The sequence below is a fragment of the Zosterops lateralis genome, assembly GCF_965231275.1.
Source record: "Zosterops lateralis genome assembly, chromosome: 1".
Classification (NCBI taxonomy): Eukaryota; Metazoa; Chordata; class Aves; order Passeriformes; family Zosteropidae; genus Zosterops; species Zosterops lateralis.
The window spans coordinates 6,087,947-6,111,343 of NC_139762.1; the positions used below are offsets into that span (position 1 = coordinate 6,087,947).

Here is a 23,397-nt window from a genome sequence, read left to right on the forward strand (position 1 = left end):
TTTTTACTATTACTTTTTATGTTTCAAGTCAAAACACATATCAACCAGTTAATTAATCCTATAGAAAGCCATGTAGCTGAGAATTTGCTTACCAAGTTGCCTGTTTTAAGCATGGATTTAAAAGTAGGTGACATATTATTGTGCTCCAGTGCCATGAACAAAGTGTTCATCACAATGCAAACAGTGATGGCGAGGTCAAAAAATGGATCCTTTGTGAAAGCAGTCACTTTTTCCTTGATCCTCAACCAAAGTGGGCAACAGTTCCAGATTAGATACTTTAAAGCAAAGTTCTTCAGGCATGGTGGGCATTTCTGCTGAGCTTCTTCATGTTCTAAATGAAGAAGAAAATACTTCTATTATTAGTTACCACTGAGCAAGATGGTAAAATAACAACTTCAAGTATTCAAAAGACCAGAGAAGATAAAGGAAATCTCTCATCTCTCACAGAGCCTCCCTGCACCTTTTTATCATTCATATGGTTCTTACATCAGCGGATAAACATGAAAATAAAAATTCAGAGAAAATTGGATTCCAAATTCTTTCATGAGCATTTCCTTCAAAAGCCTTTGGAAAGGGTTTTATTTGTCTCAGACTGCTACTACAATCATCTGACAATGCAGAGGCCTCACCACAGCTCCTCATGCTCTTGCAGGACAACAGAGCAGGTACAGCCCTTCCACCCTGTCCCCACAAGGGTGTCTGGGACAATGGCTGTGTCACACCCAACAACTTTTTGTCTCCCTTGACTCTCAAGGCAGCTTAAAGAATCAATGGTAGACATGGGAATTCTGACTCTGGCAAATCCAAATTGCCTGAAATTTGGTCTTTGGCCTTTTCCATGGGAAAGGTCACACCCACCATTTCCCAGCTGATGCAAGTTCAACACATCTCCATTTTCCACAAGGAGAACTTGGGACAGAAGCTGCTTTGTCTTTGTCATTTTCATCTTTTTAATCAAATCTAATCTCATAGCTTTTCTTTCTTCACCATTAATATTAATGAGCCCTTCAAAATACTTTTGACCCACCTTAAGTCCTGTGCAAATTCATTGACCAACTGGAGCTAGCTTTAAGTACAACCACATTAGGAATTATTCATCTGGTTTTCAGGGACCTGGAAGCTTTTCAACAACAGATGAGCTGGATCTGACTCATATTCTTTTCTTAATTGGGCCTGTCCTTATTTCTTCCCTCTGTTTAATTTTCATTTCTTCTCCCCCAGGCTCAACACCTACACCTGCACCGTACACCACTTATTCCACAGTGATCACTCTGACTCAATCCTGACTCCAGGTCTAGCTCTTGTCTTCCACTAGAGCCACAAGTGCTGTTCCACCCCAGTTGACAGCTGAAACTGTGCAACAAAACCCAGGTCTCTAAAGAATTACACTGTAAGGCAAAGCTCAACTGGATGTGTTGCAACCGTGATTCTCCCAGGAAAAAAAATCTTTTTAAAAATTAGGAAAAGGGACCTTCCTGCACAGGTACCCCCCTGTTCAATCCCATATTTGTGGTCCAAGGACTGGTGGTAGAGCTCCTCAAAAGGGCCAAAAGAAAACAAAAGTTGATCATCCTGAATAACTTGGACTGAAATTTTTCAGCAAGATCTGCAACAAAAATATCAGTCATCAAAATAACTGTTGCTGATTAACTCCCACCAAAAATCCACATGGGAAGGTAACATAAAGGACTAAAATTGTGAAGTTAAATATTCAATGTCAAAGAATTGCCACAACTAGTTTTACATGCATAATCTTGTTAATTGTTGAATTCTGCATGCCTGTGAATCCTCTGAATTCTGCCACTGACACGACACAAATCAGAGGATCAGGAGGAGAAAACAGTGTCCCACTCCTGCATGTCAGATGATCAGAAATATCTTCCACCACTCTCACCCCAACCCCCTTCACTCTCTGTCCTACAAAACAAGCTTTTACAATAGGCAAAGGATGTGTTCCAGCACGCAGAGAATGTGTAATACTTTTTTTTCTAAAATAAGTCCAAATTAACAATAAAATTCCTAACTAAACACCTACGAATCTCTGCTAACCTTTAAGAAATATGTTTTGTTATTTCATGGTAGCACTACTTTAGGGTTGAAATAAACTTAATGAGGAACCACTTACCCTCCAAGACACTGGTAATTATGCTGACTACACTTGCTGCCCTTTGTCTCTGAAGAGCCTCATTAAAGTACTCCACTGACAGATGAGGAGGTAAATGTATCATGCTGCTCTCATCATGCCCAGCTGGCTGCTCAGAGAAGTAAACATGATTAGGGAGATACCATGGCAGTGAAATGAGCCAAGATGTGATGATGGGTAACTGTGAGAGTTAATAGAAATGATGACATGGAACCAAATAAATGTATGTTTTTACAAGATGTAATAGTTGGTGAGATTGAAGGTCCTGCTCTGTCATGGGGCTGCAGTGAATGGATCCTGCAGGCATGTAACATGGGGCAAGCACAGCCTTGGAAATGGGTGTGTGAGGGGAAATAGGCCTAGGAGTTACCCAAGAGATTGATGGAATAGGAGAGAGGTAAAAGAATAAATTGGGCAAATTGGGGAACTTACAGGTAAATCTGTTGCATGATGTTAAAGGGGCTACGGAAAAAAAAATCACAGGTATTATTAAAAATTACATTCCGGGGCAACGTTTAGGATGAAAAGACTCTTGGGTAACTTGTAATTTCAGCACTCCTAGGAACCTTTCAGACTATGTGAGTACAATTAATGAATAGCAGAAACATAAGGTTTACAACAGGAAGGCCAAAATCTAATTTTCAGGGAGTATCAGGCTATTAAAAACCAGTTTCTACAGACAACTGAAGAATTCCCACATCAGTCTGCTTGACTTCACATCACTGTTTGCCATTTAGGCAAAACTCTCAAAACAACAAAAAAATCTCAACCCCACCACCGATCGACAAACCACAACATAAAACACATATTTAAAATATATGAAAAATATACATTTTTCCTTACAATATCCCCCTTTCCTGAGCCTTCCATGACTGGTGGGAGCGTGGTTCCCTCAGAGGACACCGGGTCCTGGCTGTGCACCCTGCTGCTCCCTCCTCTCATCCCCAAACCCACCCCGAGGTGTTCGTCCGCGTTGTTGGCTTTGGCGCTCCGCACGCAGTTCGGGGTGGCAGGGTGGGAGCTGTGGCCCCTCTGGCTTTGCAGGCTGGCCCTTCTTCCCATCTGTGCTCCCGACAGGGACCGGCACCGGGGTTTGTGGGTGTCACCAAAATCCCCTCTGGAGCCAGCCTCTGCAGCGGGGATTTGGAAGTTGAACACGCTCCCGTGGCTCAGCCGGCGCGTGACCTGCCTGGCGCTGGGGCTGTACACCAGGCCCAGGAGAGACTGGAAGCCCAGGGAAGGCAAAACAGAGGGAACAGCAAAATATCATAGAGAAAGTCTGGAGAAAGCTGTAAATTATTAGAGCTTCATAAGGTTTACGGTCAACCACTGCAAGTCCAAAAGTCTTACTCGATTTACATTTTTTGGGAAGGATTATTTTTAGATTTTCAATGGCATATAATAAAACTTTATGAGCTGTACCAATTGTTTTTGAGATAAGTTTTATACTGAAGCATAAAAGTTGAAGTATGAACTTTTTAAGTATGAAATTTTTCACAGAGAATGACAGTATAAAAGCTAAGTTCTGACCGTCATTAATTTCTTTTTATTTCTCATTGTTACAGAAAATTTATTTAACTTTTTAAAATTTACTTTCATCCTTCATTTATAATACTTTCTGTTCAAATTAATTTTTACATCTAATTATTTTTTATCCCCAAATTCGTTTCTTTTAAAGACTTAAAAACTATCTGTATTTGTAATGGCATTTTGCTTATGCTTTCAAGCCATTAATTTTAAATTAAAGCTAGAAAAGCTGTAAGGATCTCAGATTCAGATAATAGATTACCAGCTTTCGTTGACTGTCTGGGAACTGTGACTTGGGGAGTTCTTCTTCTTCTCCATTATCTTCTCTCCCCAGTGACTTATTTCTCTTTTTCCTATTGCTCCTTTCTTTGATTTCTTTGGGTGACAGAGAAGAGGCTTCAAAGGAGCTCAGTGATGGGATATCAATCTCTTTAATACCCAGCGACTGAAATTAAAAGAAAAACATGCATAATATTTTTCTGGGTGCTTTGAATAAAAGCAGAAAGAAAGCACTTCTGTGCTCTACATTATTATTTCCTGTTAACAATTTATGTTTTGCAAATCACATGTACTGGGCCTACCAGAGGCAAAATAATCACATTATAGCTCCTACTCCTCCAGATGGCAAATTTGCTTACAATAAAAATGCTCACTTTGAAAATAATGCAGTAGAATATATCCTTTCCCCAAAATAAATGTTCAAATAAAATTCTTTCTTTTCATTGTGGACTATATTCACAGTGTGGATGATTTTCCTTCCCATGCTGAATGTAGGGTGATATTTTAAAAACACAGGATTATCTTGTTCCAGAAACTTCTATGCTATTTAAGTTACCCAAAGACTTTTCATTCAACTACAATAGGTTTTGGCTCAGATGTTAATCCAGCAGAATTGGTGTATGTTTCTTTGCTCAGCAGCCCAAAAAAATTAAAAAAGAATTTAAAAACCAACATTTTCTTTTGAAAGATGCTGGTTGATGGAATTTTATGCTGTCCAGATTTAAAAAATAAAGCTTTTCTTAAAGTAACATCAACCTTTACTGCTTTTTATCCAGAATAAAAGTAATTGTTTCACAAGAAACATACACAGCTGAACAAGGAGCTGTTCTGCAGCTCCAGGAATCACTAATTTCAGTAAGTTACCACTCGCTCCTGTTTCCATGAGTGGTTTTTATATACAGCTGTACACAAGGAGTGATGCTTTTCCTTATGTCTGGATGGGGCTCTGAGCAGCCTGGTCTAGTGGAAGGTGTCCCTGGCCATGGCAGGGGCTTGGAATGAGATGATCTTTAAGGTCTCTTCCAACCTAAACCAGGCTACATGACCAAAAACAGAATGAGACAAACACTTGCAAGTGAATAATTTACCTACCTCTTGATCCTTCTGCAGTAATTCCATGGCTTCCCGAAACATCCTTTCCTTCGCCTCAGTTATAGCAATGGCGGCCTTGTTCTGGTCCTCATATGCCATTTTTACTACAGCCAGAATCAAGTTGACTAGATAAAATGAGCCCAGAAAGATGACCATCATGAAGAAGACTACATACACCTTCCCAGAAGCTCTGAGGGTCTGCAAGCAACACACCCCAGAGATAAACATTACCACAAAACATACCAAATAGGTTTCAAGGTGTCTATGATATTCTTTAAAAGCACTGAGCTTCCCAGACACAAGGCTTTAGGAAGTTTAAATGGAATTAGAAATTTCTTTGCTGTTCTTCTCTGTCTTCCTGCCTCCTCCTATACTCTCACATGTGAATCATTGATTGTACATCCCATGAAGACAATCAAGGAGGCATTTTTACATTTTTGAAGGACAGAACCCTTTTAGGACTTTTTTCCAAGAGCAGGGTGAAGGGCTGGGAAGCACTTCAGCACCCCTTCTCTTGGCATCACAGACAGAAGGGAAGCATGGGCTCGATGACTTGCAGCTATTGCTTTTATTTGAGGTTTTTTTGTCCTCTCTACACATTTTCTGCTCCAACTAATGACGATCAGTTCTGAACCATGCACAAAACTGGTACCTGTTGGTACAGACGCTCCCAGTAGTCCTGGGTCATCAGGCGGAATAAGGAAAGAAAAGCCCAGCCAAATGTATCAAAACTGGTGAAACCATAATCAGGATTTGGCCCAATTTTACAGCATTTATAGCCAGGAGGACAGACCCTAGAATTCATAACAAAAAGTGGAGCTCTTATAAATGTGCAGATTTCAAGGAAAACTTCAACTTTATGTAAAAGTTCTGGTTAAGTTTCAGTTCTGCAGTTCATTAGACTGCAAAACAATTTTCTACTCCAGGTAATATTGGCTGGAAGGAGAGATGGAAAAAGCAGCACCCACAATCCAGAAACAAAGGAAGAAGACAGGCTGGAGTAGCCCTCCATCCCAGGACAGCCCCCTCACCACCAGTCCTCATCACCAGTCCTCATCCCCTGCCACATCTCCCTCCTTGCCCAAACCTGCCCTCCAATATCTGTGTTTTGTTTTTCCAGTTTAATTCTCATGAGCCTTCACAGAGAGAAGTGTCTGTCCTGTGCTATATCCCAGATCTTTCACATTTTCAGTTCTCTCATACATCCATGGGAAAGAGAAAGACAACACTTCAGGAAAGTCTAAAAGACCTATTAGATCTGAATAAACCAACTGCAAGTTCATACTTCATTCCCTACCAGACTTAACTTATCTGACTGTTTGCTATACTTTGTTTTCTGTGTTCCTGTTTTTGCATTCAAAGAAAGCTGGGAATTTCTGCTTTTGTCTCACATGACTGAGCAAACATAGCAGCACTGGGGCAGAGAAAACTTCCAAGGGAGAAATAATCATAAGTGCACTCACCCAGCACCAGGACCACACAGCAAAATATCCACAGTACCATTTTTCTTAGCAAAGTCATCTATTAAAAAAAAAGAAAAAAAAAATTAAACCCAGAGCACTTTCTAGCCTGAATCCTCTATCATTTAATATGAGTAGTGATGAGTAACCAGTGACCTGTAAGAGTGAGTGCACAGGTTTCCCGTGCTCACAATGACTGCACCAGATTGCAGGATGCCCTGGCCTCATAAGCATGCATATGGTGTATGCACGGATTTCAGATTGAAGGCTGTCCTTTAATGCAGATTTTTTAAAGATATTATCACTTTGGCTATGTCTGTATGAAAGAAATGAAGAATTGGAAGGCACAGGCTCTAACAGTCACAGAATCTCAGAGAGGTTTAGGTTGGAAGGGACTTTAAATACTCATCTCATTCCACTCTCCTGACACAGGCAGGGACATCTTCCACTAACCCAGGGTGCTCCAAGCCCTGTCCAACCTGGCCTGGGACACCTCCAGGGATCCAGGGGCAGCCACAGCTTCTCTGGGCAACCTGTGCCAGGGCCTCCCCACTCTCTGAATAAAGAATTTCTCCCTAACATCTAATCTAAATGTTAAACCAATCCAATATTTGGTAAATGTTGGCACAAACTGGCAGAGTTCTGGCCCATAGCAATTTCCCCTCTTCAAGAACGTGTGCAAACTCTGCTAAGGAGTAGAATAGACCAGTTCTGTTATCAATGAGCAATAAGAACAAAGTCTGGATCTGAGGGGGAAGAAAGAGAAATTTGATTGTGTGAATATCCACTGCTGAGCCAAACAGCAGCTCCTAACCCTGCTTAGCTGGGAAATGCAGATTTATCCATTAGGATGCTGGAGCTGTGCCCTTTTTGAACTCTTCCCCTATTTCTCTTAGCATTAGTTACTGTGTTATCAGCAGAATCAAAGTAAAAGCTTTAGCTAATAGCTAACTATCTCCATTAAGATGTGAGTTTATTATCCCAGACGTAAGGGAGGTCTCGTGTCTCCCTGGTGGTTCTCAAACCTCTCCTGTGCCCATCAGATCAGTCAGCACTGATTCAGAGCCACCAGGAACCTTTGACATCAGTACTGCCATACCATGTAAATACCCTATAAAGGAATGAATCCCTATCTGGGCTACTTTCCACTGAAATTTTGCTCAGCTCCACTCCTGCAAACTGAAAAAAAAAAACAAAAAACCATCCCAGTTTCTTTAAGAAGATTCAGTGGCTGAACTTCAGAGAATCATAGTAACATAGTTCTCCATGTGGGAGATGGGGAGTTCCCACAATATCAGGAGAAGGTCAGCCTAAAAATATAGATATGTAAATAGTTTTATAGAAAACTGGGCTTATAGGGCTTTACATCCTAAATCCTATAAGAAAGTCACCTTCCTTGCACTAAGCCTGTGTGGAAATTCTCCTTTTGGCAGGGGATTTGAACAACACAAAGGTTGTGAAGAAACACAGATTTTATATTTCTTGAGCTCTGTTTCCTCCACACCATTGCCTTTATACAGCTTCAATGTTCTGCATGCACTAAAATATAGATCCTTCCACTTCTTGTTCTTCCCCACAGAAAATCAGTATTTTTAGCCCAACTTTGTCACATCCATGGGCTCTGCTACAGTGTTCTAGTCACTGATTGGTTCCTTTTCAAGTTTGCTTTCAATTATGATTTGTACAGCATTCTGTACACATAAATTACCTGCTTCTTATGCGTTGTCTTTTGGTAGGAACACAGAAAAAAAAAAAAAAAAAAAGTTTTCCTCAAAAATCTTTTCTACACTTTCTTCTCCCACACTTTGAAATTATTGAAGAAATTCTGTCTGAATAAATCTCCCACACAGAGTGTGGACAAACAGCAATTCTGGGTGAATTTTCATGTATTTTCAGAGTTCCTCTAGGAAAATTCTTCTCTTCCTGTGCAATCGCTGCTCTGTCTGAACTCACTGGGAGAGATTTTCTTCAGTGATGAAGCTTTCTTCATTTTTCTGGCACAGATTTCAATTATTTTAAGTCTGGTTTTTTCACATATATTGAGGTTTCTCCTTTAACACAAGGCTTTGCTTTTCTATTCTGAATTGCATCTTACATCTGTTCCTCTGAGAATGCTTTGATGCATTTTCAGATCTCTGCTCCGTGGTTCCATCTCCAGCCTCAGCCAAGGTGCAAACATGAAATATATGCATTGTATACATCTTACACAAGACATAAAATAAGATATATTTGATGTCAAGAAGGAAGTAATTTGACTTTTCAACAAATTCCTCTATTTTTAAGCTGAGGAGCAGTTCTCACTGAGCAGGAAAATGAAGATGCATGGCCTCTTCAATCTGTAGTAAAAGGTGAACTTTGGGGAATTACAACAGAGAACAAGCTAATGCATGTTTCAGTTATTGTCACGCCATTCAGGGAAACAGATCTGGATGTTACTGGAAAATTTGGGAGTGCTGTTTCTTATAATGAAGGGAAGAAGTGGGTTCCTGGATGCCTGCGAGCTGCTCTGGCAATCAGAAGGCCATTATCAGGTAGTTACTCATCAAAACATCAGTCAAAACATCAACATCATTCACAGCAGTGGTTATACATGTGTGCATAGGTATCTATAGCATCATCTAAAGAAGAATTAAGGAGAAAAAATTACCTGAATCATTAGCAAACTTTTCATAACTTTCCCACGTTTTATTACAAAACTCTGTAGTGTTCCTGATACACTTTTGCCTGAGGTTGCCCTTAAAAATCTGGAGGCCTATGAGGGCAAAAACACTCAGGCAGAAAACAGTCAGGATCATCACACCTGCAAGTTTCTTAACAGACTGGATAAGTGCCCCTACAATGATCCTGACCCCTAAAAAGACAATGTAAAAAGGAAAAACAGGATGAAAAACTGAGATTCAAATATCATACTTGACTAGAGTTAAAACAACGTATAAAAGCCAAAGCATAAGAATTACAGGATAATATGTGGCAAATATATTTGCAATACAAGTATATTTAGGATGAGAGGGATTAATATGAGAGAAATACTTTTTTAATATGAGAGAAATACTTTTATTAATATGAGAGAAATACTTTTTTCCTTCTTTCTCTGATCCTACAATTTTCAGATGTTCCTTTAATTCCTGGAAAATATTCGCTCAAAAATGATGAACCAGAGATAGTCTAGTTTTCTTTATCCATAAAAAGTAATATGCATGATTCAAATGATATTTCCAACACTGATAATTTGTGAAGATAATACGTAATCTAAACCTCTCTTGGCATGAATCGATGATGTAAGATCATCAGTAGGAAAGTCCTTTCAATATCCAGAATTATTTCTGTGGAACCATAACACACACATCAGCCAAAAGAATTATAAACTGTGAACAGTATCTTTAAAAGCATAATGGAAATAAACCATATTCAATGTTCTTTCTAACACCTGATTAATTCTGACTGGAACAGGTGAACTGAGACTTCTTGTGTGCACAAATTCAGCTGTGTTTGCAACATGTGAAAGATACAGAAAAAAAAAAAAAGGTAAAGGCCAATGTTTTGAATGAAGCAAAGAATGAGTTTTAAGTAGGAGAAAATACTCAGCAAGTAGGATTTCTTACCTGGCAGTACTGAAGTGGTTTTTAAAGCTCTGAGGAGGACTGACACATTCGACAAGCTAATAAATGCTTCCACATACCTGTAAAGAGCAGATGTGAAATACCAAGTGGTTGAACAGAGTTAACAGGGCAGTTATTTACAGTGGTCATTCTTGGGTGTCAATCTTTCCAAGTGTATTTTAAGTATCTAAAAAAAATACATGTCAAGGATTTGTCTGAAGACTTATAAAATAGAAATGCATTTCTTTGTTATTGGAGTTTCCCTCTGAGGTGGCTCCTGGCTTGTGCACATCTGCTTTTGTGTGAGCATCTTTAAACACCATCAATTTAAAGTACAAAGATACTACACAAAATTATGAATTTACAAATGCTGGCTGAGCTGGTTTGGTCTCCATTCTGTAGCTGCATTTAACCAGTATATAGAAGCTTGCTCATTACCAGAAAATTAGGCTTTAACTAAGATTTTTGGAGATAGAGCCATAATTTAATCCACTATCCTTGTGTCTTTACCCATCACCCTAACTGCAAAATTCTACTTTCATTCATGGGGTCAGCAAGTCTGTATTTATGCCCAGCTCTTACATTTCACCAATCTAAACACATCCATTCACATACACCCACCACTGGGAATATCTTGCTCTGCACAGCTCTATTATTCCTTTCTTGAAAGATTAAAACATTATTGTAATAGAGTGAGTGCTAAACAAGGGGAAAAGTCAATGTTCTAGACAGTTTCAGGTGCAATTAGGAGCCATGGGCTGGTTTTTAAACCTCAGACAGCCTTTTGCACCACAGCAATGAGAACTTCCAGCACATATTTTATATGTTCCGTATAAATCCATAATTTATTTCCTCCATTATTATTTGTAATCCATATTTTATTTGTTCCCACTCACGCCATGGCGATGGCAGTGAAATCCAGCCAGTTCCAGGGATCCCGAAGGAAAGTGAATTCATTTAGACAGAATCCTGTTGCCAGTATTTTTATCAATGATTCAAAAGTGTAAATGCCAGTGAAAGTGAATCTAAGAAGGGGAGAAAAGAGCCAAAGGGAAAGAGCAGTGTTAGCACTCAATGGAAGAGGCACAGTCAGACTATTTAAAGTCTGGGCCAGCAAACTGAGACAATGCTGGAGAGAACAAACAGATTTCTGTTGGATTTCAGTGTATTCCACCAGTATCTGCTTCACATGGAGCTGGAGGCAGTAGCTGATTGCAACCTCAACATGGCTGTTAATGTCCAACCCATGACACACTTTTTGGCATTCAGCAATTTTTTTCCAAATTCTTTCATGCGAGTCCCCATAATTTCAGAAACATCAAACTCTCAGTTACTGGCTAAAATAAAGATTTAAATTTGTATCTTCCTCCAGTTACAAGTGGCCAAGTGAATGTGTGATGTGCTGTGTTGTTTCCTTTGGGCACACAGCAACCCTTTCTGTGCAGAGTATTTAAAACACTTAGAGGAATACAAGAGTAGAGGGTTTTCAATTTAAGATGGCAATTATTCTTATTAAGGGAAAATTATCAGTAAAAGCTCTTCTGGACTTAACTGAGTGCACTTATAATTTCAAGAAGGCACCAATATCCCTACAGAATTCAAAAGGCTTTCATTTGGTAGTCAGCAAATGCACTGAGAAATTATATGGATGTAATGCTTCCCTTTTTATTTGGAAAGAAGTATTCTGAAATGATTCTTGAAATGCATTTGAGTGGTAGTTGATGCCAACAGCAGATACAACTCTGATCCAAGCTTTAACTCTCTCATAGGTAGAGAAGCACCTCAGCATCTTCTGGAGATGTATATTTTAATACCATGCAGAGTCTTGTTCCTGTTTACATGAGAGTTTGCCATTCCAAGCTGTTTCAGTGTCATTTAACGTGATATAGTAAAAAAAATAATTTTAAAATTGTTTTTAATACTAAGTGTGTGGGAATCTTCTCCTTTGTGTTAGGTGTTAGAATTACTAGTATTCAAATTCTGGCATTATTGCCAAAGTGAAAAAGTGACACCTGAAATAGCCTCTTGAAAACAGCAAAACCAACAAACCTATGGCATTATACATTTCAAGACTGACTACAAAACATGGATTTATTGTGATTTAACAGTGCAGGTGTTGGCAGCACTGAAGATAAAAGCTTTACATTCTAACAGCACTCTGCAGGCCAAGTGCTTCTGACAGAACATTTTATTAGAGCAAAACTCAACATTTCAATATAATTAGCCAGAATTTTGAAAGAGAGCAACTCCCATGTGCTCAATCTGTATCAGCAAAGGCAGGAAATACATCTTGATAGAGAGAGCAAATAATTACTGAGTAACTTCAGAAAGTGGGAAAACTGGAGCAGCAGAACAGATATGAAGCCAGTTCAACAGTGGAACTTAATCTACACTTTCTCCTGTAACACCACAATTATTGTATATGTTGGTTTAAAGACAAAACTACTTCCTCAAATAAAATCTAAATCTAAAAACCCCCTTAAGACAACCAACTTTCTTTTTACATCTATCTCCAAACTATCCAAACAAACTATCTCCAGTGAAAGTGACAAGTCTCAATTACTCAGTACAACTACATAAATAAAAAAAATATACATACTCACAGATACTTACTCAACATATGTGCTCCATGGAGATGATGAAGACCTATATAACTTGGTCATAGTAATGAATACACAATTAGTTAAAATGGTGCACATGATAAACCAGGTAAACAATGTAAGTCATGGGAGTGAAGGCAAAGAATACGACATGGATTCAGAAATGTAACTAAATATTGTATCAGCCACTGGCATATTACCTGGCTTTTTGTTTAAAGCACATGAAAGAACAGCTTGCAAAGGTATTCACTGGTTTTGAGCCATGATAGATGACAACACACTACTGTTGTTATTCATTGCTTCTGTATTGACTACAGATCTGCTGCTCTAAGCATTGCAAGCCTGGAAAAAGGACCCTCACCCACTCTAGGACTGGGTGGAAGGATGCCACTTTTGTTTCATTTTATGGCATACAAATTAAACACTTGCCCAAATCACACAGGTGGAGCCCAAACGTGCCTCTGACCTGGGAAAGCTCTTCTCTTCCAAAGGACAGCACAAAATCTGACAGGGTGATTTGCAGGAGTCTCAAGAAACTCTAGGTCATAGAATCAGAGGATATGCTGAGTTTGAAGGGACCCATCAGGATCATCAAGGCCAACTCCTGGCCCTTTTCAGGACATCCCAAGAGTCACATTGTGTGCTTGAGAGCATTGTTTCAGTACTTCTTGAACTCTGTTAGGTTTGGTGTTGTGACCACTGCCTTGGGGAACCTGTTCAGTGCCCAGACACCCCTGGGTGAAAAACCTTGTCCTGATATCCAACCTAAACTTCCCCTGGCTCAGCTCCAGCTGTTTCCTTGAGTCCTGTCACTGGTCACCAGAGCAAAGAGATCAGTGCCTGCCCCTCCACTGCCCCTCACAGGGAAGTTGAAGATCACAATGGGTCTCCCCTCAGTCTCCTCCAGGCTGCACAGACCCAAGTGCTCTCAGCCCCTCCTCACACAGCTTCCCCTCAAGGCCATTCACCATCCTCATAGCCCTCCTTTGGATGCTCTCTAACAGATTAATGGGGTTTTATATTGTGGTGCCCATGTTTGGCCAACTCTAGGCCCTTCCCAGGTTCTAGGATCCCTTCCCAGATCTGGGACCTGCTGACCCAGAGATCAGGAGCTTGGGAAGCCACTTCATCTGTTGACAGCTAAGCTCATGCACATGACTCTGGAGCTGGATCTCACGTCTTGTACCACACATGGGGTAGAAGAGTGTGGGAAAGACATCTAGCTTTGCCATTATCCATCCTCTCCATCCCCACAAAAAAAGATTCCTGGCTTTAGCTCTAGGCATGGTCCAACTGTGAGGAGGAGCTGGGCCACTCATGTGGAAAAGGCAAGATCAGCCAACTTCTGCCCAGAGAAAGCCCCAGATGAAAGGCATTGCTCTTCCAGGGATCCTGCACACTGCTACAATGACAACCTCAGGTCACTGAAGTTACCTCACACCACAGAGCCAGGAGATGGCTGAAAATCTGAAATCCACACAGGGACATCACAGACTCCACTCTGGGTCTGATTCAGCCCCAAGCAACAGCTCAGGTGTCCCTCCCCAGTACCAAACTGGAGCAACACACTTGAGATTCCCACTCCCTAAATTTGATATATGAGGTGGGATCTATATTACATTTATATTCCCAAGACATTCCCTGCAACAGCATTCCTGGAAATACTTACTTTCACATACCCCATGTACAGTTTTTGAATCTTATTTCCCAAAGAAACTAAGTATACATGGGCTTTTTCTGCGTTTTCCTGTGTGTGCTTGCCTATCTCAACCTTTTCTCTCAAAATTGGCCAATGGTTGAGCAGCTTTGGCACACAAGGTGAATTTAATTCCCACATTTGGGTAAGTAGAAGATGAAAAAGAGGATAGAGATCTTATCAATCTTCCCAGTAGGAAAGGTTTCAGAATGAGATACTTGTTTATGACACATCAGGAAATCAATATCAGAGCTCAAAACACAAATCTGTAAAAAATCAGGCTAAATAAGCCAAATACTCATGAAATTTATATCTAAATATCACAAGAACACCAAAACACTAATAATATCTAAGGTGATTCATAATTAGAATCTGTCTGTAGTGAGGAAAAGACCAGATTAACTCAATGCTCTAAAATACAAAAGCACAGAGTTATGTAAGGTTTTAAATTCAAAGACTGAATAAAGCTGATAAAAGGATATGAATGTACTAAAATTTTAATTGCTCTTCTTCGTATTGGATGGAAGGGACTGAAGATCCACAGGGCACGTGTAGCAGTAAATCTGTAGATTGTTTTCTGCTTGTTTAGCACTATGAAAACCTTTTAAAAACAAACAAACAAGAATTTGACAGGAAGTTGAACACAGAACTTATTTTTGTGCTATATCCTGTTGTGTCAGTCATGAGCAAGAGCTTGAATTTCACTTTAGAAATGGAAAGGCTGTAGAAATTTGCTATTCTTTCATCAGAAACTTTAACTCTCAGGCTGCAAAATATTCCTTTGCACAAACTTCTTTTTTCAACCTTGTCATTTGCAAAGAGAACTAATCTTGTTTATGAGTATTCTCTTAAAATAGAATGAACCCCTCATTGAGCCAAGATGTACAAGAGGTGCAAGGAAGAACTGCAGCCTTTTTCATTATTTGCTATTGTTGTGTGATCCCCTAGCTCTTAGACTGTAGAAATTAGTTCAATGTTTAACTTCCTCTCAAGTGAAAAGAATAATTCCAAGTGGATTAGTTTCCATTCTTATGTTTGTTATTGCAAATTATATTCTTAAATATGTCACAACTGGAATATGGTGCTTGAGTCAGAAGGATTCATCAGGAATTGTTTTAAAATAATTTTTATGTTTAAGTATCATTTTTTGTATGTGTAAGTGGAACAAAAGCATTGAGATGGAGTGAAACACATTGTTCAGAACTATGGAATTTACTAAAATGTACAAAATTATGTACAAAATATACAAAATTACTATAACTTCTAAGTATTATAATTTTTTCCAACACCCCCTTTTCTTCCTTTATCTGCTTTATTTTTCTGCTTCTATTCTGATTCAAATGTTAATCAATTTAATATTATTTCATTCTTAAAATTAAAAGTTAAGCTTTTAATAAAAAATATTACAGCACATCACTCAGCTGTGCCAACTGCATGCGTTGTTTAAGCTAGAAAAGGATGAGATTTTGCATAAAGGGATGTAAGCAAGACTCTATGATAGACTGCCCACAGAAACCTTTGGCAATACAATTAATTTAATTTAATTTAATTTAATTTAAAATAAAACCCAAAGTATCTTGGTTGGCTCTAACCTCATGATCTTTGTAATATGGGTCGAGATCCTCCAGTGGTTCCCCAATGAGCTCTGGAGGAGGATTTCCATAGAGAGCTGGCAACTTCTGGAAAGCTTTTAGGTCAAGCTGAGGACGTGGTTTCTCCTCAGTTTTCGGCTCTGTGGCATTTCTTTGACGAATCTTTTCAGCAGCAATTCTCTTTTTGATCTCTGCCAAGGATTCCTGAGTGAACCCGCGGAAGTTGTTGGTACTAGGTAGCAAGAATTCAGCCATTTTTCATGCTTTTCTTTCTGTCACTAATTCTGTCCAAACAATAGAAACAAGTAGAAAGGAAGTCAAATAAAACTGGCAAGTTATGGAAATGAAACAACTGTTTGACTGTGCATGGCTGAGAACATCAACTTTCTAAGCCACCAGCTTCTACAAAGAAGAAAAAAAGAGAAGAAAATATATGATCAATGCCTTTTACAGAGCTCAGTCTGCTCAGTATTTTTTCCAATTATATGCACAGATAGGATATGAGCCAACCTCTATAAACTTAAGAGTGTATTTGGAGCACCTCATTTAAGATACACATTACCCTAAATGCTCCTGAGCTGCTCAGAAAAGAAAAAAAAAGAAAAACAACCCAAACCCAAACCCAAACCAAACCAAATAACAACAACAACAAAAACCCAACAGAAAAAAAGCAAAACAAACCAAGACAAAACACCAAAAAACAAAACCTCTCGGGTTTAATCTGGTTGTTTTCTCACCCCAGATTCCAAGGCTGGCTGGTGGTTCGTGTGGGCACGAATGGAGTGATTTTCCCTCTTGACCTCTGAAGGATTTAGGGTTTGCTGTCTGACTCTGTGTCTCTGTGTTCCGTGCTGAGCTCGGTGCGGCGCGAGAATGAAGGGAGTCTCAAGGTCTTGGTTTTCTTGATTTCTCGCATTGTTTATTAGTTCTTATCTTACAATTCTCTGTGTCCAGCCAAGATGTTCACAGCAGCTTGGACACGATGTGACTCCCCTCCTGTGTCTGGCCAAGGTGTTCACAGCAGCTCGGACATGAGGCAACTCCCCTCTGTGATGGGAGGTCCCTACCTCTTACACAGACAACTACGTACCCATTGTTTACAATTCTAGGCCAATGTCTACCACCTATACTAACAGGGTCATTTCTATTTTGATCCAATCCACTGAAACTACTTTGTGCCCACGTCACTGTAGAAGATGGATGCCAAGGGAGAAGAAGAAGAACCCAGGGCACCACCCTAAAATCACCATCTTGTCCCTTTGCATCTACATTCGAAAAACCCAAAACTACAAAATCTTCTGCACAGTGATAACTCCACTACTCTCAGTAACACCTTTGTGACTTGCAATTCTTCTCTCTGTTAGATGCTTTTCTCATGGACTAAAATCAAAGACTGCGTCTTCCTGTGCTCTGTGCCAGGCAAACCCCCCTGCACAGACCCCAGACCCTCTTTTTCAGGTCCCAGGCCTCTCTACCGAGGTCTGTGACTTCCCAGGGTACCCAGAGGGATGCCCTGGACTTCAACAAAAACCCCCTACTCTTCTGGTTCAGCCCAATATTTGGAAATGGGACAGTAAACTCCATCAAACTGCAACATCAAATCTATGGAAGCTGTCAGCAACAGAAGGATCAAATATTGAATTAACTAATAAGATGGGAATACTCAGATGGAAAGTCCATCCTGGTGGAGCCAGCACAGGAACAAGCAGCATCCAAGAGGATTTAATTTGTGACCCACAGAGTCAGTACTGACTGACATGGAGCACAGAAATGCTTGATCTGACAAAGTTTGTATTTTATGCCTTCCTCTCAGGACAAAAAAAAGTGAGAATAGACTAGAAAAACACTTTGCCTTTTTGATTACAAAATCTGACCGGGTTTTGGATAGAATCCATCCACTAAACACAACCTGAGTGCATGCTCTCCAAGGAGATTTCTCTAAAACATTTCCTTTGATTATGACCACTGGGAGGACATTAATTCAGTAAAGGGAACTCCTGAGCCAGTGCAGCCCCACCTGCACAACTGTGCAATGAGGCCACCCGGTCCAGGGCTTTCCCTGGGGTGGATCAGGGCTGAGCACGCACAGAAAATGATCACCTCAGAGGCACTCGATCAGGTTTTTTTTTTCATTCAGAAGCTGCCACCACCCCTTCAAGAGTGCTTCAAATTTGACACTAAAAACAGCAGTGAAAGCTTAATCTGGACATTTAAGTCCTCCTGCCCGACAACCTGTTCTTCCACCTTTCCTTTCCAGACACTGCATGGGACACCCCAGGAAAACACAGCCTGAACCAAGAGGCTTTGTTTTATTTTGTGAACAATTTTTGTGTGTGTGTGTGTGTGTGTGAGTGTGTGCTGACTGCCACTGTAATGCCTTTTCATTTCTCCCCAAATGCAACATGATTTCAGTTGACCTCACATTGCTGAGCTGTAGGAAACCATTGCTGTGAGAACAACAGCTGGAGGCCAGGGACAAACTAACTGCAGGGAAATTGCTCCATTTTTGCAGTCTGCCTGCCTCTCCCATTAAAGCAGCACACAAAATTACGAATAACCCCTGCTCCCAGCACAAATTAGCATCATTTCTGGAAGAGAAATAGGACGGTCAGGCAAGAATACTCATTATTTTATACTTTTCAATAGCAGGGTAACAGTCTGGAAGCTGTGTGTAGTATTACAGCAAAAACAGAAACTACAACATCCACTTGCAAGATTTCAAGTCTTCATCTGGACAAAGTGGTGTTTGTTTTGTTGATGTTCAGAGTAATTTAGATGTTGTGGTATCAGTAATGGGAGCTGTGAATGATGCATGAAAAGATGCAATTTCTCTGCAATGCACGGAGGGAATACAATAATTACTTTGTTAGGCTTTGTGCCAAATTTTTAGTCAGAGAATAATTTGGGTTGAAAGGGGATTTAGGAGGTTCCTCAAAATGGGTAAGTCATGAGGTCAGACAAATCTCCAAGAACAGAGTCGGCACAACCTCTTTGAGTGACCTGTTCCAAAACTTGACTGTCTCAACCCATTTGGATCCCCCTTGTTTTAACTTATGCCTCTTGCCTCTTGTCTTCCCACTATACAAAACTCCTACAATAAAAAAGAAAGAAAATATTGCATTCATAGAATAATGGAATGGGTTGGGTTGGAAAGGATTCTTAAGATCATCCAGTTCCAATCTCCCTGCCATGGGCAGGGGCACCTTCCACTATCCCAGGTTGCTCCAAGCTCTGCACAGTCTAGCCTGGGACACTTCCAGGGATGGGGCAGCAACAAGATTCCCTGGACAACCTGTGTCAGGGCCTCACCACCCTCACAGGAAAGGATTTCTCCCTAATATCCAGTTTAAATCTCCCCTCTGTCAGTTTAAATCCATTGTCCTGTCACTCCATTCTCTTGTCTAAAGCCCCTCTCCAACTCTCCTGGAGCCCCTTTAGGCACTGGAAGGGGCTTTAAGGTCTCCCTGGAGCCTTCCCTTCTCCAGGCTGCACAGCCTCAGCTCTCTCAGTCTGTCTTTTATTTGAAAGGTAAAAGACAACCCCCAAAATGACTCTCTATAAGGAGAGCACATCTTATCCCTTCTTCAGCCCATTTACTTACTCCTCTATTGCAGCCTGCAAGAAACTTCTCCCAGGCCAGATTATCACCACCCTGTGCAGCTCCACTGAGATTGCCAAGGGAGGCAAACCCTACACCCTCCTTGCAATCAACAAAACCCTGAATTCAGAGCAGCTAATGATGACTAACCCAGAGATTAACATAGACGCATGAAGAGTACAAAAAACCCCAAAAACAAACAAACAAAAAAAAGGCAACAGATTTTTCTCACTAGTGTCAAGTAAATCTGAAGTAAATCTCCACTCTTCAAACTGGGATTTACAGATTACTCCGTGCTGGAGAATGAAGGTAGGAAGCAGTGTGGAGACTCACAAAATAATTCACTTGATAAAGCCAGTTAGCATTTATCCAGTAAGCCCTTCTGGGGTGGGATTCATTTCACCTCAGTGCAGACATCTTGGAGTTACACAGCTACACCTCCATGAGCTCCCACGCTGCCTGCTGAGACTCCTTTTCACATTTATTTCAGGAAAGAAATGACAGTTGACTACAACTGATGACCTGAGGTGCCTGAGACAAGATAAATTCAACTCTTTGCATGCATGACACCTTCTCTTCTCACCGCCCCTACTACAACTGCTGAACTTCCAAAGATTGGTGACTCTACAGCCCGTGGTTGGACTGGGCAAACATCATTAATCACCAGCAGACTGTGAACACATAAAAATTCTATGATCGCCCAATACTGAATTGTCTCATTAATGACTACTTCCAGCACAAGCCTTCTCAGCAATTAGTGAAGCGTTAAGTCACATTTTCTTTTGCCTGGTAAGGGGCCACTAATTTTCAGCTACTTTGCCATCATAAATAATTTAAATCCGTGCAGAGATCACTTTCTGTAAGTGCTTGAGCAGCCAATTGACAAGTTGTCAAATGGCCAGTTGCAAGCACTGAGGAAGCACAGAAACTCTGTGGCAGCAGCACAGGAGTGAACCTGAGAAGAGTTGAAAAGCTGTGAATGACCAGGGATGAGTCCATTGCTGCAGGAGTTAGGATAAGTTACATGTAATCACCTGGTCACTAACCCATTAAAGTTCATCAGCCCATGAACTTTAACTGGTGGCTTTGGTGTCCCCAAGGAAATAGCCAAAGCATGGAAACAACCTGTTGGTCATCAAGAAGCACAAAAACCCTCCAAAATTGACCAGAACAAGATTGTAAAAGCCAACAACAAGTGTGACAATGTGGTTTGAAATGAGTCATCATCATCCAGGCATTCCCTGCCCATCCCTGTCCCTGAGGATAGTGGGTATAACCAGAAGAGAAGGAAAGATTGGCTGGAAAGTCCATGAGCCAACAACAGGATCTGGAATTCTCTCTCCAACCTCTGAGGAGCCCAGGGAGTGGAGGAGACCCCAAGGAATCCCCACAGCTCAGGACTATGGTTGGAACTGTCTTACAGCAAAGTTAACCTATAAAATTGCATCTAATTGTGGTTAAAGTGTGACAATACCTGAATCCACTGACCCCCCACACTGTGGCTTTATATAGAGGCAACTGCACAAAGAATTGAGATAATAATCTCTTTCCTCTGCTCTTATCAAGGAAATTGGTCAGATGCTGGTCAGATGACAGGGAAATAAACCTCAGGTGTGAATTTTTACAAAACAAAGAGAAGAAACAGGTCAGGACCCAGCCCTCTCCTAACTTGAATAAGAAATGGAATATATCTTGATTCAGAAGTGCCATACCAAGAAATATCCACAGGTCTGGGGGCAGATTTAAGAAGTGTGGCCAGACAGTGTGAATTGTTCATTTCCATCACTCTGAAGTGGGGACGAGGAGGAGGAAAAGGGGAAGGAGAAAGGGAAATTTATTCATTTCACCAAGCTTGGATGGCAGGGTCTTGCACAAGGAAGGAGAACATGCTGCAGGTTACACTTGGCTGCCAGGAGAGGGACAAGTTGTGATTTTTAACCATAGATTTTCTACAGTTCTGTCTTGAACCACCTGCAGATTTTATGGATACTCAGGCTTTGAAGCAAACAAGGGGAATCTGAGTTGTCTTCACCACTAAGGAATGAGAGCTTTACTCTCACTGTCTCTAACATCCAAGAGCTTAAACATCCATGTAAAAATTGCTGCAGTTGTTAACTTGGGTGGGTTTTTTTGCATTTGAGATTTAGGTTTTTAAAGGTCAAACTGACAATATGTCAGATTTTTTGACTTCCCACATGTTCCAATAGTGGTTAATATAATGAATGGTTCCATAAACTTATAATTCATATTAACAAGACTTGATTACAACAAACAAAAGCTGTAGAAAGTCATGGCTTGGATTTTGGACTGTTACCATTAACAGAAAGTACTAAATGCACCAAAAGTATCACAGACTTGCCATTTTGTCATTCTGAAGATTCCATTCTGTACATTTTGATACAGAAAGGTCTCTCAGCAGCTAAACATATGGAGGAAAAAACTTAGGACAAAATGCAAGAGAAATATTTCTCCCAAAACCATAACAAAATTCAGCTGGTTCATGAAAGAAAATGCCTAAAAACTCAACCTTTTAGAAACCCCCTAAAACACAGTGAAAAAAGCCTTTTAATTATAAGTTTTGAAAAAAATTAACTCGAGTGCACAATCACAATTTTAACTTGGATTGCTAAAGTTTTATTAGTTCCAGAATTGAATGAAATTTTCAAATTACATGCTCTTTTGTCTGACACATTTTTATAAATATATTAAAATGTATCTAATAATGAACAAACCATTTACATTAGATATATCATTTAATAGTGTCACTTCATAAGGACATACATCATGTCATAAAGTTCCTCACTTTTCTTTATTAAATTCATTATTTGCCCTTTTCAAATTTTGAAAATACAAATTTCAAAAGACTTTTTTTTGTGGATATGGAAAATAATCTCATATTAAGTCACAGAATTACAAAGAAACTCAAAATGTAGTGCAACAAAAAAATTAAAACATTTGAGACATAGAAAAGGAGCAGCACCTGTACCACAGGAAGAACCTCCAGAGGATCTTGTTTTCCCAGGTCTCAGTTTACAGTTTATTTTTCCCCACAGTTTATCATGATAAAAGCATTCACCAGCCACAGTACAGAACATTCCACACATAACAGATGTAATTCTACCTTATTCCCAAACACAAAAAAAATCTATTTAGAATAAGATCCATTCTTAAGTCTCAAAACCCAAATGTTAGTCTGTATCAGAACAATATTACTAGGCATAAACCTATGTAAGAGACAGTAATGTTATAAAACTTAAGGTTGTTGAGATTTTTCTGTCTTTGCTTTGAAATAAATATTATAACTAGAAAATCTGAAGTTTGTAGATAATACATATATATATATGCAATTTTCATGCTCAGAAAAAAACTTTCTTACATGCCCATTCAATTGTCTAGGATCCTTTTTTTTTGACCCTAGTTAACTTATTTCAGCAAAATAACAAATCAAAAACACTGGGGAAGCTCCTGTACAAAGGAATAAATAAATACTCACTCCTCCCCACTTCCAGTTTTTTTTCATGCCACTCAGGAAGAAAAATCTGCTGCTCAGGTATTTTAATGATTTTTAGGCAAATAAAAGGTCACTGAATCCTATAGAAGAGTCTACCACAAACCATCTTTTTTTTTTTTTTTTCTTTTTTCCCTAAGCAGAGAAAGTGCAGTAAACTACAGGACTTACATTATTTTCCATCCCTCTAAGTGAAGGTTCAAGGACTCACTTCATTCTGTGCAAGAGAAGCATTATCTCAGCCCAGTTATCTCCCAAGGAATAGTTGGAAAAACCTCCTCACTGCCTTTATCATCTCTGTGC

General features: G+C 39.8%; 1 protein-coding gene across 1 annotated transcript in view; it reads right to left on the reverse strand.

Annotated features, from left to right (window-relative positions):
- Nucleotides 1-23,397, reverse strand: part of LOC310916111 (sodium channel protein type 5 subunit alpha-like) — a 78,201-nt gene that overhangs the window by 17,257 nt on the left and 37,547 nt on the right. Inside the window, exons 3-12 of the mRNA XM_083873398.1 lie at nucleotides 14,825-14,997; nucleotides 10,997-11,125; nucleotides 10,104-10,180; nucleotides 9,149-9,352; nucleotides 6,505-6,562; nucleotides 5,694-5,835; nucleotides 5,096-5,239; nucleotides 2,987-3,367; nucleotides 2,126-2,252; nucleotides 93-331 (exon numbers count right to left, since the gene is read on the reverse strand). Coding sequence (XP_083729524.1) covers nucleotides 93-331; nucleotides 2,126-2,252; nucleotides 2,987-3,367; nucleotides 5,096-5,239; nucleotides 5,694-5,835; nucleotides 6,505-6,562; nucleotides 9,149-9,352; nucleotides 10,104-10,180; nucleotides 10,997-11,125; nucleotides 14,825-14,997 — 1,674 coding nt within the window. The remainder of the gene's footprint in view (nucleotides 1-92; nucleotides 332-2,125; nucleotides 2,253-2,986; nucleotides 3,368-5,095; nucleotides 5,240-5,693; nucleotides 5,836-6,504; nucleotides 6,563-9,148; nucleotides 9,353-10,103; nucleotides 10,181-10,996; nucleotides 11,126-14,824; nucleotides 14,998-23,397) is intronic.